The 17,436-nt window shown below is 39.4% G+C and overlaps 1 protein-coding gene across 6 annotated transcripts in view; it reads left to right on the plus strand.

The window, feature by feature from the left end:
* LOC122557209 (exocyst complex component 1-like) overlaps positions 1 to 17,436 on the plus strand; it is a 106,488-nt gene that overhangs the window by 80,932 nt on the left and 8,120 nt on the right. For 4 of the 6 annotated variants that reach the window (XM_043704648.1, XM_043704651.1, XM_043704652.1 and 1 more), the window contains 4 exons: positions 2,989 to 3,232; positions 7,442 to 7,625; positions 8,500 to 8,699; positions 14,636 to 14,830. In XM_043704648.1, coding sequence (XP_043560583.1) covers positions 2,989 to 3,232; positions 7,442 to 7,625; positions 8,500 to 8,699; positions 14,636 to 14,830 — 823 coding nt within the window. Of the gene's footprint in view, positions 1 to 2,988; positions 3,233 to 7,441; positions 7,626 to 8,499; positions 8,700 to 9,213; positions 9,345 to 14,635; positions 14,831 to 17,436 lie in introns of those variants that run through there. The other 2 variants (XM_043704653.1, XM_043704650.1) reach the window with 2 other exon arrangements.

Consider the following 17,436-nt stretch of genomic DNA (forward strand, 5'->3'; position numbering starts at 1 on the left):
AACATATATTTGTCATTTGAATTGAAATAGACCTCAAATGACATGTTTAAGGTGACAAAAGAAGACTTGGAGACGTGGCTTTGCCAGCAATGCCTGCATGATAGTATATTCAGTTCTTGTTTCCCATGTGTGCATTAGATGTAACCTTTCAAAACCTAAAAGAGTTGTTATAATTTATTCCCTATTAGCATCTACCATCACAGAAATGGTTCACCTCATGAAAATAATTAACATTAATAATAAATAATTTTTAAGCTACTTGTCAGAAAACTCTGACTCCTTAATGATGAAAGTGCCAAACTCATCAGTGCAAAAAATAAAACATTCACAGGAATCTTCAGCCAGATATGCCTCATTATAGCCTTGGTTCAAACATGAATGAAAGAGCTGAATTCCAGAAGTGAGGTGAGAGTGACAGCCCTTGACATCAAGGCCACATTTTACCAGCAGTGGCATCAAGGATGCCTAGCAAGACTGGAATAAATGGATATCAGGGGCAAACTCCGCTGGTTGGAGCTGTACTTGGCATGTAGGAAGATGTTGTGGTTGTTAGAGGTCAGTCGTCTCTGCTCCAGGACATCCGTGCAGGAGTTCCTCAGTGTAATGCCCTAGGTCCAGTTATCTTCAGTTGCTTCATCAATGACCATCCCTCCATCATAAGGTCAGAAGTGGGGATGTTCACTGATAATTGCACAATGTTCAGCACCATTCTCGACTCCTCAGATAATGAAGTAGTCCATGTTCAAATGAAACAAGATGTGGACAATACCCAAGTGTGGGCTGAAAAGTGGCAAGTAACGTGTGCACCACATAACTGCCAGGCAAACCCTTCTCCAATAAGAGCTACTCTAACCACTTCCCTTTGACATTCAGTGGCAGTATCATCACTGAATCTCTTGCCATCAACATTCTTGGGGTTATCATCAACCAGAAACACAACTGGACTTGCCACATAAACGATGTGGCTAAAAGATCAGGTCAGAGGCTAGGAGTACTGCAGCGAGTAACTTATCTCTGATTACGTAAAGGCTAATCCCCATCTACAAGTCAGAAGTGTGATCAAATACTCCTGACTTGCCTGAATGGGTGAGTTCCAACAACACTCAAGAAGCTTGACCCCATCCAGGACAAAGCAGCCCACTTAATTAGCATCACATCCACAGGCATCCATTCCCACCAGCACCGATGCTCAGTAGCAGCAGTATGTACCATCTAGAAGATGCACTGCAGAAATTCGCCAGAGATGCTTCCAAGCCCACAACCACTTCCACCTAGAAGGATAAGGGCTGTAGGTACCTGAGAACATGTGCAAGTGCCATTCCAAATCAGCCTGTACCACCATTCTTTAAGTGTCGCTGGGTCAAAATCCTGGGATTCTGTCCCTAACAGCATTGTGTTTCAACTCACAACATGTGAACTGCAGCAGTCAAGAAAGCAGCTCACCACCACCTTCTCAATGGCAATTAAGGAGTCATAGAGTCATAAAGATGTGCAGCATGGAAACAGACCCTTCGGTCCAACCTGTCCATGCCGACCAGATATCTCAACCCAATCTAGTCCCACCTGCCAGCACCCGGCCCTTATCCCTCCAAACCCTTCCTATTCATATACCCATCCAAATGCCTCTTAAATGTTGCAATTGTACCAGCCTCCACCACATCCTCTGGCAGCTCATTCCATACACGTACCACCCTCTGCATGAAAAAGTTGCCCCTTAGGTTTCTTTTATATCTTTCCCCTCTCACCCTAAACCTATGCCCTCTAGTTCTGGACTCCCCGGCCCCAGGGAAAAGACTTTGTCTATTTATCCTATCCATGCCCCTCATAATTTTGTAAACCTCTATAAGGTCACCCCTCAGCCTCAGACGCTCCAGGGAAAACAGCCCCAGCCTGTTTAGCCTCTCCCTATAGCTCAAATCCTCCAACCCTGGCAACATCCTTGTATATCTTTTCTGAACCCTTTCAAGTTTCACAACATCTTTCCGATAGGAAGGAGACCAGAATTGCATGCAATATTCCAGCAGTGGCTTAACCAATGTCCTGTACAGCCTCAACATGACCTCCCAACTCCTGTACTCAATACTCTGACCAATAAAGGAAAGCATACCAAACGCCTTCTTCACTAACTAGCGATAAATGTTAGTCAGCCAGTGATGCCCATGTCTCACGTGAATTTTAAAAATCCCACTCTAGAGGCCTGAACAAATAATCTTGGCTGGAGGAGGGAGTGCTACATTGTTCGAGATGCTGTCTTCTGAAAGTGACACAAAGATAATGTTATTTCTGTTATTCAGACTGGTCTAATGGCGACCATGTAACCATGTGATCTGTGAATTGTCGTTAAAAACCCATCTGTTTTGTTAGCATTCTTTTGAGAAGGAAATCTGCAATCCTTATTTGGTCTGGCCTATGTGTGACTTTAGATCCAAAGCAGTGTGATTCATTCTTAACTGCCCTCCAGACCATTTAGGATAGGCAATAATACCGAGCCAGCAACACCCACGTCCCATGAAAAAATTCAAAAAAAGAATAACAGAATTCTCTATTCGTTCTGACCAACATTTGTCTCCTATCCAAGACCACACCGAAATCGGATTATATGGTCTTTTATCTCTATTGCTATTTTATCTCTGTTGTTGAAGCAATTTTAATTGCTTCAGTTCCTTGTATTGCACATCCAAGTGCTTCTTTAGATTTGAAGCATTTTGGAAAGACTTGTGTCTGTAAAAGGTACTGTATAAATGCAAATTCTTCATTTATTCAGAATAATACAATAATTTTCATGTTTTAAAATGTTACAACTGCTGTCAATTTCTGAATTTTGCAAATATATAATTCTTGAAACCTGAATACTTAAAGATCATTTTTACATTTCAGGTAAACTTTCACTATATTAAAACTTTTTAAAAAATCTTTCATTCTGAGAGTTGATACACTTTCCGATCAAATATCTATGCTGCAGCTTTTCCTAATTTTGTTTTCTATTAGGCAGGAAGATCCTGATATGAGCACTAAAAGAAAAATTATGAATGAAATTTTCAATACTCTTGAACAAGATCTAAAGGGGTTTGTAAACCTGTGTGACAAGATCAACCCTTCCAACACCCTGCATTTGCTGGTCGTAGTTAGCCAGCGGGCACTGATAACTCAAGATTGTGACCGTTCTTCCTTTCTCAAATCTACCCTAGGAAACATTCTGGTGCACATTAAACGCAACTTTGACAAATGCATTGTAAGTCATTAATATTTTGTTGTTGGTTTTTGTGTATATGTATGATCTAAAACTGGTAAATAACTTAAAACGATGCTTTATATTTGGCACTTCTGGCAATTTTCCACATTCTCCCCATATATGATGAAGTTCAAATTTGTTATACTCTTCTAATACTGCTTTAGCTCTGATAGGTGCAGTGCATTCCATTTTCAGTGTGAGGCTAATTTTACATAAACTGCAACAAGTTATGTGTCAGCTGACTAATCATTTGGAGGTCATGACTTTCAGCTTATTTCTAAGCCAATCCGAAAATAGGAGTGAGGAATAAAAGTAGTCTATTCAGCCCTTCGAGGCTTCTTAGCTATTTAATAAGACCATGGCTGATCAGATTTTAACTTCAACTCTACATTCCTGAAAATCTCTGATAATTTTTCATCCTTTTTTTAATTTTTGTTAATGGGTTGGAGGGGGGTGCTAGGAAAGTATGTGCACATTGTGGTGTAATGGTAATGTCCTTACCTTTGGACCAGAAGGTACCATATTAGGATGTGATGGAGGTTTGAGTTAACAGATTCAAATAGGTTGATTTAAAAGAAAATGTTTTTGCCAAAGGAAAAATCTGTCACAAATGATAAGTCCTTAATCTCCATGGATATTTTGATCATTCTATATACTTCAGCAAATAAAACTTTGGCCAATAGTCATCTTTTTTGTTTTGCTAAGACTGCTGCTTCTGAAGTGTCTGGACAGAATCATATGTTCACTAGGGCATTTCTTGAGACAGTAGACTGCCTCACTTATGTTACAGTGTGGCTGTCAAAGTTGGGCCTTCAGTTACCTCCTGTAAAGTAGCTATTAGCTTTCTGTTTTACCCTTAAATGTGACTAAAATTATACTGCAACACCTGAAGGCCTCTGCAAAATTGTGTTTTTTTTTACAGGAAGCATTCCAGCATCACTTTCAACTTTCAACAGCTTAACCTCTCCCAATTTTGTTGTGTTGTAACATCAAGCAATTGTCAGAGGGAATTATCTCAATTTTTGAAGAAGGTTTGAACTTTGTACCAACAGTAAGGCCTGTTCCAGTGATTCCTCTTCTCACCCAGTTCCATGAGGACAAATCTTTTAGATTCCTTTCTATCCTGCTCCATGCACTAATTACTCTCCCACATTCAGCAAAAATACATGTTTGCCTGTCTGCTGACAACAGCAGCTGCAACATTTTGTCTCTGTGAGATGTACCGCTCCTGTTCATAGTCACCTGATTTTTGTTTTGCTTTTGTGTTCAGATGTGAATGTTTTGGCCCTTGCTGTTGTCTTGGGCCCCTCCTGTCCCCATGCAGCCAAGTCATTTTAAAGATGTAACATTCACAACAGTGATTGCGACTGTTATTTGAGCTATGTCGCCTTTCGTTTCTTTTCTTTTCCACAGACCTCCAAAGTCTGTGTGCATCAGCAACTTCCAAAACCAGAAGTCAGTGCTGGGAACTGTTAGCACTAAGGTATGCAGCCTAGAGGGAGTGTTTATGAAGGAGGTCATACGAAGGAAGTGTTGGCAGAGACTTTGTGATGGTAATAAGAAATACCTACGAGACTCAGCAGGCCATGAAAGAATAGAGTACCTAGAACATAGAACATTATAGCGCAGTACAGGCCCTTCGGCCCTCGATGTTGTGCCACCCTGTCATACTAATCTGAAGCCCATCCCACCTACACTATTCCATGTTCGTCCATATGCCTGTCCAATGACGACTTAAATGCACTTAAACTTGGCGAATCTACTACCGTTGCAGGCAAAGCATTCCATACCCTTAACTACTCTGAGTAAAGAAACTACCTCAGACATCTGTTTTATACCTATCTCCCCTCACTTTAAAGTTGTGTCCCCTCGTGTTTGCCGTCCCCATACCTGTAAATATTTTTATGGGTTGGTGAGGGTTTCCAGGAAGAAACAAAGGAAGAGGAAAGGCAGCCATCAGATGCCTCCTGTGTAGAAAAGAGGATACCTGACAGAAGGTCTTTAAAGTGAAGTACTAGAAACAGCAATGGACAGGTTAAGGAGACTAAGATAAAAGGTACATTCCTCATTCCTGAAGAAGGGCTTATGCCCGAAACGTCGATTCTCCTGCTCCTTGGATGCTGCCTGACCTGCTGCGCTTTTCCAGCAACACATTTTTCACCACCTCTTGCCAGGTAGAGGTCAGCATGTCAGATGACTCCAGCGTGCCCTTATCAGCAGGTTTGTTAACAAAGTCAGTAGACTGAGAGAGCACACTGAAGCAAGTTCAGAGGAAGACAGGTTAGAATTTTGAGGGGAGCAAAGAAATCAAGGCTACTAATTTCACATCTGCAGATTCAGGATGAAGAGAGCTGTTACAGGTGAAGGACCAATGGGAGGAGTCCAGGTGAATAGGGTGTATTGGAATTGGCTGACAGGGCCTGTGTGGCAGAGAATGGACTTCAGTTCAAAGAAGTGGGCATGCAGACAAAGATGTGAAGGAACTGATGTCATGTCATGTCATGCCTTACATTGATTGAGGTGAGGGCACAAAGGGATAAATCTCAACACTTTGCACAGAATGATCAGTATCAGGGAAGAGAATGTCAGAGGATATAGAATACAGAGCGGGAAATGGGATTAAGTGAAGAGATGTAGTCATAGGAAAGGGGAGGAAAGAAAGGATCCAGAGGGGCATTGGTACCCTTGAACTTCGGGAACTTGTATTTCGTAAGACCTGAAAAGGAGAGAAAAAGATTCCTGTTTAAACGTTGAACAAGACAAAAATGAAATGAAACAGGGGACTAGGACAGCTTTAAGCTAGCATTGGATGGTGCTGATGGGAGAGAGTTTGAAAGTGTGCATGTGATGTCACATGACATTAAGTGTGGATCACAGGATGCAGTGGAAGCAGCTGTCTCTGGAGAGTCACATGTCTTGAGGTATCTGTAATCTTGAAACATGAAGCATGGAATTTCAGTTGGAATCCTTGCAGGATTGTGTGGAGCCAAAGACAGTCACAGAGGAAAGAGATGTGGCTGTGAAAGCAAGATTTGCCAAACACTTTATCAAACACTAGGAGGGAGATAGAAAACAATGAAGATGAATAAGCCGTAAGTTTAAAATTGAAATCCTGTCAGAGAGAAGAGCAGAATGTCTTCAAGGTAGACATACCTGGAAGAGAAGTGACAGTGAATTAAACACTCAAATAAAAGTAAACTACAGCACATGCTGGACAAATCCAAAAGGTGTGGAGAAACTCACCCGATCTGGCATCATCAATGAAGTGAGCTTTTATTCTCTTGTTTGTATTCAGTATTGCATTGGATCAGTTGATGTTTGTTCTTTGATGGTTGCACACGTTGGGCATTGCAAGTACTAAAGCAGCTGGATTTCTTTCAACTTCATCATTTGCTTATTTATGAAGTATATGTGTTTCCAATTTTTCGTTCCATTACATTTACTAGTACCAGTTTATCCCGTTTTGTTTCCTCTTGTCTTGAATAATTTTATACTTTATCCTGTATCTCATTTAATTCTGCTGCCCTTTCTAAACTAATATTATTGCTACCAAATTTAACTTCAAAATCTGTGCCAGCGATGGAAATGAATAGCAAATGTAGTCCCAAAACTATGCAGTGGTTCCTCGTAGCTATTCTGACAATGTACTCCAAAGGTGTGTTTTAAATATGATTCATGATCATTTTATGCAGGACTCTTAAAATCATGAAAACTAACCTAACATAAAACTTCCACAGATGTTGGTGCGTTTACCCCATGCAAGAGAATTTAAAAGTTATCATACCCGTGCCTGATTTTCAGCACAGAAATAAAGTCGTGTAATTGGGATTTTTGTTTAAGGAGTCTTGATTTTTCAGAACCACCAACAGATATTTCCTTTCTAATACAGTTTGTGAGTTTTTTATTCATCCTTGGAAATGGAACATGGATAGCAATGCATTTACTAACTAAAAAGTGAGTACTAGCTAGAGAGGATGTGGTACAGAACTACTGTGCTGTCAGTCTGCTATTGCATTTTCCAGAGCAGTTGCTAGGATTATTGGTATTAGAAACAGATATGTTATAGTGGTACAATGTAATGTGCTCTCAACAAGTTGATATTAAGATATGTTGTTCGAAAGTCATAAAACGTAGTATGCTTATGGAAATTCGTGTTTACAATCTTGTAATTTTGCTTCAAAGTTATTATGTTTTTACATTTAATTTCAGTCTACTTTGTGTAAGCAAATAGATGAAGCCAAGGTCCCAAAGAAGACTAAGATTGGTATTCTGCCATTTGTTATTGGATTTGAGGAGTTTGTAACTGTTGCTGAAGCTGTCTTTAAGAATGCTGAGAGAAGAGGTGATCTGGATAAAGCTTACAACAAAGTAATCGCAGCAGTCTTCACCAGTAGTAAGTAAACATCTTCCAAGAGTGGCTACTCGGGAAACATTGAAAAACTTAACTGCTGCATGAATGCTGTTTTGAAATGAGATTAAGTGCAGAAATCCATTTACTGTCAACCCAATGCATTTTTTTATTCCTTCATGGGCTGTAACACTGGTCAGACCAGCATTTATTGCCCATCGCTAATTGCCAAGAGGGTGGTGAAGTACTAACCACATTGCTGAGTCTGGAGTCACATGTAGGCTAGACCTCCTTTCCTTCAGGACATTAGTGAACCAGATGGGTTTTTCTCTCGACAGTTGTTAATGATTTCATAGTCATCATTAGACTCTTAATTCCAGATATTTATTAAATTCAAATTTCACTATTTGCCATGACAGGATTCAAACTCAGGTCCCCAGAACATTAAGGATCTCTGGATTAATAGTCTAATGCTAAAACCACTCGGCCATCACCTCCCCCTCATCATTTCAAATCAATGGATTCCTTGATCCTTCAGTTTACCATTAGAGGAACATGGAACCCTCTTGGTCATAGCAGTGATCTGTTGCTATATATTTTTGTAAATTGTTACAATCTTTGGTCTTATGCATGATATTATGTATCATTGTGAATGATTCCTAGGTTATCATTATACTATTCTCTTGTAAAATGTTCATCTGTGCATTTCAAATGTCAAGCTGGAATAAGGTACAGAATGCTAAGTTATTGTGCATAGTCAGTAGCATTGTACTGTTGAAAAGTGACGTTTGCAATCTTCTTCCAAGTCTCCATGTTTGCATTTAGCTACAAATAAAGCCTGTTAGCCAAAGTTCAGATGCTTCTGTTTGTAACATGGAAATAGTTTTCATTTACTGTTTAATTTTGTTTCTATTTCAAGTTGAAAATATTGCCTCAATGAATCTGAAGACTCCACCAGATGTGGTTATGATGGAGAATTTTCATCATATTTACAGCTTTCTCTCTGAATTGAAAATCCACAGTCTTGAAGAAAGGAAAAAGGGAGCTTCTCAAAAATATTCAGAACATCGTGATCTCTACGTTACTAAATACTTGGGACGGCCTTTGGAGAAACTAAATGTTCGTACCTTGCTCTGATATATCTATAAGTAATTTGAAATAATCTGATATTGGCAATTTAACATTATGTTGTTAGCCTATTTTAATGAGAAATTATTCAGACCCATCCTCATGTTACTACTGAGGCAAGTTAAATTGATATCAAACTAAGATTGTGACTCAAATCTTTAAGATACAGTTCTAAGACAGCTTTTTCAGAAATAGAATCTGCACAATTCTAACCTGTTCAATGTACTCAACATGGCAGTTTCAGGAACAAGGTTCATAAACTATTTGTGAATTTCAGATATAAGGATCCCTTTGATAGAGAAATTATCTGTATGTGAGACTAGGGAGAGTACTGGATCTTAAAGGGGCATATATTATACAGCTTTTATTGAACAGTTAGGTGACATCTAAGAGGGATGATGTGTTGGGAAAAAGTGCTAGAACAATTAGTGCAGTTATTTTTTCTTACTAAATTGTTCAATTTCCGAGAAGAAATTAAGCTGAAAAGGGACCATTTTTAATATAGATAGACACAGGTCCCTAAGAAACTCTGCTTGGAGTGAATGGAAGGAAGTTGCTACATCCATCATTCCTAACACCACTACTCTGTGCAGATGAAAAAAAATCCAGAAAAAATGTACTGGCATTAGTAAGTCAAATAAGGTAAGAGAAACACTATACTAAACATGTCTTCTCTTCATTTTGATTTGAAATATAATAAATACTCATTATAAATGAATATTAGAAAGCATAATTCCTTATGAATCTTCACTCTTTGTCTAGAATTGTTCTTTTGCACATCTATATATGCACTTCGTCATAAGAAACTCAACTTGGGATATAACTAGCTGTTGTATGTATCTAATTACAATTCTTATAAGCTACATATTGAGAGTTGGGCATTAACGTATGCCATAGTAACTGTAATCTTTCGCACTTTTCATATATTTTAAAGTAAAAACCCTCCATGAGGATGGAGCCTGGGTAGCACAGCAGTTATTAGCATTGTTAAACTTGGGAAACCTGGTTGTTAGCAGGTTATTTGTGTACGAGGTTCCCTAATTTACAAACATTTGACTTATGAATGCTTCCCATATGTTGTAATTTTAAAGATGTGTCTTACAAACATTTCCTGTACTTGCTTACAAATAGCTGCTTCCCGTTGTCTTGCATTGTGTTCTGATGTGTGTCTAAGTCAAATTGCGAGCAGATCCTAGGACAGAACGTGTTCGCAACCCAGGGACTGCCTGTATTTGTTGAACAGCATTGAAAATGCTTCAGTACATTATAAAATATTTAATTGCAGACACTTGGAAAATAATGACAGGATTTACAGAATGGAAATCATGTTTGACAAATCTACTGAATTTTTTTGATAATTAATAAAGTTGATAAGGGGGAGCCAGTGAATGTGTTGTACTTGGACTTTCAGAAAGCTTTCAATAAGGTCCATGTAAAGGAAAAGTGCATGGGATTGAAAGCAGTGTACTGACATGAATAAAGAACTGTTAGCAGGTGGGAAGCAAAGAGTATGAATAAACAGATTTTTTTTCAAATAGCAAGCAATTACTTGTGGGGTACTACATGGAATAGTGTTTGGACTCCTGATTTCTCAATACAAATTAATGATTTAGATGAGAGAACTAAATAGAATAACTTCAAGTTTGCAAACAACACAAAACTGGGTGGGAAGGTGAGCTGTGAGGAAGATGCAGAGATAATTCAGTGTGATTTGAACAAATTGAGTGAATGGGCAAATGCATGACACGTGAAGTATAACGTGGATACATGTGAGGTTATCAACTTCGGTAACAAAACCAGGAAAGCAGGTTATTATCTGAATTTTGATAAGATTGGGAAAAGTGGAGATGAAATAAGACTTGGGTGTCCTTGTTTTCCAGTCATTGAAAGTAAGCATACAGATACAGCTGGTGATGAAGAAAGCAAATACTATGCCAGCTTTCATAGCCAGAGGATTAGAATAGAGGAGCAGATATGTCTTACTGTAATTTTACAGGGTCTTGGTGAAACCATCCCTGGAGGATTGAGTGTAATTTTGGTCTCTTCATCTGAGGAAGGATGTTCTGGCCGTGGAGGGAATGTAACAAATATTTAACAAACTGATTCATGGGAGAACAGGACTGACATATGAAGAGAGACTATTTAGTTAAGACTATATTCACTGGCATTTAGTAGGATGAGGGGGAATCTTATCAAAATTTCCAAAACTCTAACATGACTGGAAGGATTTTGAAGAGGTGACCAAGAAGATTGATGAAGGCACATGTTGTCTATATGGACTTTGTCAAGGTTCCTCTTAGTAAACTGTTTAGTAAGGTTAGATCATATGGAATCCAGGAGGAGCTAGCCAAATGTACAAAATTAGCTTGAAGGAAGGAGACAAAGGGTGTTGGTGGAGGGTTGTTTTTCAGATTGGAGGCCTGTGACCAGTGGTGTGCCCCAAGGATCAGTGCTAGGTCCACTATTATTCATTATTTATATAAATGATTTGGATGTCAGTATATGAGATATGGTTAGTAAGTTTGCAGATGACACCAAAATAGGCAGTATAGTGAACAGTGAAAAAGATTCTCAGAGTATAATGGGATCTTGGTCAGATAGGTCAATTGCCTGAGGTGTGGCAGGTGGAGTTTAATTTAGATAAATGTGAGGTATTGCAATTTAGTAAAGCAAACTACAGCAGGGCTTAAATGGTTTATGGTAGGGCCTGAGGGAATGTTGCTAAACAAAGAGACCTAGGGGTGTGTGTACATTATTCCTTGGAAGTGAAGAAGGCGTTTGGTATGCTTGCCTTCATTGTTCATAACATTGAGCATAAGAGTTGTGATGTTATGTTGCGGTGGTACAGGACATTGGTGAGGACACTTTTGGAATGCTGCATACAGTTCTGGTCGTTTTTCTATTGGAAGGCTGATGTTAAACTTGAGAGGGTGCAGAAAAAAATTCTAAGGATGTTGCCAGGAGTGGAGGTTATAAGCTATGGGGAGTGGCTCAAAAGTCCCTAGAGTCTTAGAGACTGAAGGGTGACCATATAGAGGTTTATAAAATCATGAGGGGCATGGATAAGATGAATAGCCAAGGATTTTTTCCTAGGATAGGGGAATCCAAAAGTAGAGGACATAGGTTTAACGTAAGAGGGGATAGATTTGAAAAGGACCTGAGGGGTAACTTTTTCATGCATGGGTGGTGCGAGTATGAAATGAGCTGCAAGAGAAAGTGGTGGAGACAGGTACAATTACAATATTTAATATAGATGCAATGGTCAAGAAAGCACCATAAAGCCTCTTCTTCCTCAGGTGGCTCAGGAAATTTGGCATGTCCACAAGGTCCCACACCACTTTTTACAGATGCACCATTGAAAACATACTGTCTGGATGCATAACAGCCTGGTATGGCAATTGCTCTGTCCAGGACCGTAAGAAACTACAGAAGGTTGTGAGCATAGCCCCAGACCATCACGGAAGCCAACCTTCCATCCATGGACTCCATTTATATGGCCCATTGCCACAAAAAGGCTGCCAACATCATCAAAGACCTGGCGCACCCCAATAATGTTCTCCTACAACCTCTTCTGTCAGAAGCTTGAACACGCGCACACACACACACACACGCACGCACCAGCAGGTTCAAGAACAGCTTCTTCCCTGTTTTTATTAGACTGATGAATGGACTCTCTAACTTCAAATAATGCTGATCTTGCTAATGTTGATCTTGCCTAGTGCATGCCCAGTGCAATGTAACCTGTATGCCTTGGTCTAGTTTTATTTTTCATCCTATGATCTGTATGTCCATGATCTGTATGTCCATGCTTACTGTGATCTGCCTGTACTGGTCATAAACAAAGTTTTTCGCTGTACTTAGGAACATGTGACAATAAATCAATCAATCAATAAATTTAAATGGCACCTTGATGGGTATATGAATAGGAAGGGTTTGGAGGGATATGGGCCAAATGCTGACAAATGGAACTAGGTCAGATTGGGATGTCTTGTTGTCAGGATGATTTGGCTGAAAGGTCTGTTTCCATGTTGTATGACAATGACTATGAACCGTATGTTCCCAACGGTCAGAGATTTCTGAACCGGAGTCACAGTTTCAGGATATGGAGTAGGCCAATTAAGAGTGAGATGAGGTGAAATTTCTTAACACAGAGTGGTGAGCCTGTGGAATTCTCTGCCACAGAAAGCAGTTGAGGCCAATACATGGGAACATTTTAAGGAGATAGATGTAGCTCTTAGGGCTAAAGGGATCAAAGGTTATGGGAAGAAAGTTGGAACAGGGTACTGAATTGGATGATCAGTGATGGTCATTTTGAATGGCACAGCAATACTGAAGGTCCAAGTGACCTACTCCTTCTCCTGTTTTCTATGTGTTTGGCATTGAGGCTAGCTAGCACTGAGCCCTGTGGCATCTGTCAATCGGTCTTTCCTACATGTTTCTGTGTTGTCCAGGATGAGCTCTAGGTCATCTGTTAAAAAGAAATATTTCATCAACTTTCTGATCGAGTGTTCCAACAGCTTTCCAGATCCAGATTGTAAGCACTGTGAAAAGCTTTAGGAGCAGCCAGTATCCCATATTGTATCATAGCAAGCCGTGAAGTACAATAGTACAATGCATGTCTTCAGGTTCTTTTGGCACCCATTTTCAGTGTTGGTGATAAGCACCAGCACTTAATCATATATGCTGCAGTGGCTGCAGAAACCAGCTTTGATGATGTTAAGGATAGTGTCTGTTTCCAGATGTGTGTATTACACGGTAAGATGCTCAAAGATCTGAAACTGCATAGAAAGTCATGAGATTGGTTGAAAGCTGGTGGCCAGTGTGAGATCTTATCTGCAATAATTTTTTGCCATATGCCACACTTTCAGAAGTGAGCTTGAGCTGATGACTATTGTGTGGAATTGAGTCAGCCAGTCAGAAGCATAGGGGCCAAATTTTCAGACCCCTTCATGCTTTTTTCAGTTCATTACAAGTCATGATGTTGTCTTCTTTTTATGTGGTGTCCTTGATACACAGAATAGATGACTAACAACTTTTGCATTGACTGACGGGCAATTCCGTTTGTGATTCTGTCTCCCAGACAGCAAATTAGGCTCCAACTCTTCCAACTAGAATGAGGAAAATTGAATTTTACTAAGATATCCTTGCGTCTGGCATACTGTGCAGCTTTGAGAGACTCAGTGAAGTGATTTGCTATGTCAGGGTCACCAGATGATTCATACTCCTCTGCGGTGCTGTTTTTAAGAGGCTTGAGATGTAGTTGGGTTAGCAGCTATGAGGGATGACTGTGAAGCAGATTTGTGAATGGCATCACAAAAGCACGTCTTGTTCTTCCATTGCTGAATTGTGTATAGTTATAGTTACAGTAATGTAATCAAAGGTCTTGCTGTATTTTTGCCAGTCTGCTTTACAGATTTTTCATTACATCTTCCTTGCACTGTTGATGACTGGGAGGCAAATCTCAATGTGAATGAGCAAAAACCCATGTTGTCTATGTGGTATGTTGGTCAAGACTAGATGTTTAATGTCCTTACCTGACAAAATTTATTAATTTTAGTTTTGAACATTTCACTGACACAGCTTTATCATGGAGTTCAGCTGCAACATAGTTTGCAATATATAACACGATTTGGTGATTATTCCCTCAGTAAATTGAGGCCTCAATAGCACTGTTGCTTAAAAATGTAGAGATATGAGCACCTCAGCCTCAATGAGAGATGGGTTGATGGATGCTAATTGCATGGTATCCGGTAAATGGCACTTAAACAGAGAAGAAATATTTTGATTGTTCAAATGATTAAGCATGCTTTCTTAAAATATTTGTTGAATTCTCTCACAATAATTTTCCTAACTATGTACTTAAGCATAGAATTGTTTGTACTAAAATCTTTCATTAGTGATAAAAATGATATATTTTAAATTTGCAGATCTTCTTTGAGGGAGTCAAGGCTCGTATTGCACAGGGTGTCAAAGAGAATGAAGTTAGCTATCAACTGGCATTTAGCAAACAGGAGCTAAGGAAAGTGATTGAAAAATATCAAGGAAAAGAGGTAAAGAAAGCACTGGAAAACCTCTACAAAAAAGTGGTTAAACATCTAAGTGAAGAAGGAAACCTGTTACAGGTAAATGGAAATTAGAGAATCAAAATGAAATCTTGTAAGATAGCCCAATAATGAAATGAGTAGAATGACTTTTTTTTTGTGGATGGTTTGATTTATGGAACGCTTTTAAAAGTGAGGAGGTCAAAGTTTGCACCCATAGCATTGCTGAAACATGCACTACCAAAGCTGAACACTCTCCCAATGAATAAGTACTCCAGAATGAAACTGGTATCATACAGTTGTACCCTGAGTATCAGAAACAAATTACTGAGTAGTGTCATAATGGCATTCATAATATCTGTTCAGAAGCTCAGTTTCCAAATTTGGACCATGTGGGTGCATTGTGTGTACTCACTTGTCATTTATTAATGCAAGTATCTTAGATGGGTCAGTTTATGTCCAATGTGTGCAGGAGGGTTTCTTGTAGATAGGCCAACGAGGGATGAGGCCACATTGAATTTGCTACTGAGTTATGGATCAGGCCAGATGTTAGATGTGGAGATAGGTGAGCACTTTCATGAGAGTGACCACATTTCAGTTACATTTACTTTAGTGATGGAAAGAGATAGGTATATACTGCAGGGCAAATGTTATAGCTGGGGGAAAGGCAATTATGATGCAATTAGGCAAGATTTAGAATGCATAGGATGAGGAAGGAAACTGCAGGAAATGGGCACAATTAAAATGTGGAGCTTGTTCAAAGAACAGCCACGGCATGTCCTTGATAATTATGTACCTGTCAGGCAGGGAGGAAGTGGTAGAGCAAGGGAACTGTGGTTTACTAAAGAAGTTGAATCTCTTGTCAAGAGGAAGAAGGAGGCTTATGTAAAGATGAGACATGTAGTTAGGGCGTTTGAGTGTTACAAGTTTGCCAGAAAGAACCTAAAGAGAGAGCTAAGAAGAACCGGGGGGGACATAAGAAGTTTTTGGCAGGTAGGATCAAGGAAAACCCTAAAGCTTTCTCTAGGTATGTCAGAACTAAAAGAAGGACTAGAGTAAGAATAAGGCCTGTCAACAACAGTAGTGGGAAGTTGTGCTTGGAGACCGAAGGGATAGGAGAGGTGCTAAATGAATATTCTTCATCAGTATTCACACAGAAATAATACAGTGTCGTTGAGGAGAGTACCGAGATACAGGCTATTAGACTAGATGGGATTGAGGTTCATAAGACAGAGATGTTAGCAATTTTGGAAATTATGAAAATAGATAAGTCCCCTGCGCCAGGTGGAATTTATCCTAGGATTCTCTAGGAAGCTAGGGAGGAGATTGCAGAGCCTTTGGCTTTGATCTTTATGTCATCATTGTCTACAGGAATAGTGCCAGAAGACTGGAGGATAGCAAATGTCCCCTTGTTCAATAAGGAGAATAGGGACAACCCTAGTAATTATATAACAGTGAGCCTTACTTTGGTTGTGGGCAAAGTGTCAGAAAGGATATTAAGAGATTGGATTTATAATCATCTAGAAAGGAATAATTTGATTAGGGATAGTCAACATGGTTTTGTGAAGAGTAGGTCATGCCTCACAAACCTTATTGAGTTATTTGAGAAGGTGACCAAACAGGTGGATGAGGGTAAAGTGGTCAATGTGGTGTATATGGATTTCAGTAAAGTGTTTGATAAGGTTTCCCACGGTAGGCTATTGCAGAAAATACAGAGGCATGGAATTGAAGGTGACGTTAACGGTTTGGATCAGAAATTTGCTAGCTGAAAGAAGACAGGGGGTGGTGGTTGATGGGAAATGTTCATCCTAGAGTTCAATTACTAGTGGTGTACCGCAAGGATCTGTTTTGGGTCTACTGCTGTTTGACATTTTTTAAATGACATGAATGAGGGCATAGAAGGATGGGTTAGTAAATTTGCGGATGAATCTAAGGTCAGTAGAGTTGTGGATAGTGCAGAAGGATATTGCAGGTTACAGAGGGACATAGGTAAGCTGCAGAGCTGGGCTGAAAGGTGGTAAATGGAGCTTAATGTGGAAAAGTGTGAGGTGATTCACTTTGGAAGGAACAACAGGAATGCAGAGTTTTGGGCTATTGGTAAGATTCTTAAAAATCACACAACACCAGGTTATAGTCCAACAGGTTTAATTGGAAGCACAATTAAGCGACGCTCCTTCATCAGGTGATAGTGGAGGGCTTGATCATAACACAGAATTTATAGCAAAAATTTACAGTGTGATGTAACTGAAATTATACATTGAAAAATTGATTGTCTGTTAAGCCTTTCATCTGTTAGAATACAGTGATAGCTTCACTTCTTTCATGTGTAAATCACAAAACCTTTTTTTTTAAAAGTTGCATTCTCGGGTTAGCTGTTAACAATGGTGATAGCTAGACAATATGTTGAAGGTGTTGGCCCCCTGTGTTCTCTATCTATGCCATGATGTTTAGATTGATTCTAATCTAAAAAGTGAGATAACAGAGTTTTACATAAATTCATGCAGTTTTTGAGCTCAGAGTTCTACATGAATGCATGCAGCTTTTGAGCAAAGTACAATGTAACTCTGCAAGTACAAATTCACCCCACAAAATATATGTGTGCATGTGGCTCTTTGTCTGTGTGTGTGTGTCTGTCTGTCTGTCTGTCTGGAGTTCTTGGTCGTGGACTTGAGCAGGGAGATTTCTGT

This window comes from Chiloscyllium plagiosum, chromosome 15, assembly GCF_004010195.1.
Source record: "Chiloscyllium plagiosum isolate BGI_BamShark_2017 chromosome 15, ASM401019v2, whole genome shotgun sequence".
NCBI classification, from domain to species: Eukaryota; Metazoa; Chordata; class Chondrichthyes; order Orectolobiformes; family Hemiscylliidae; genus Chiloscyllium; species Chiloscyllium plagiosum.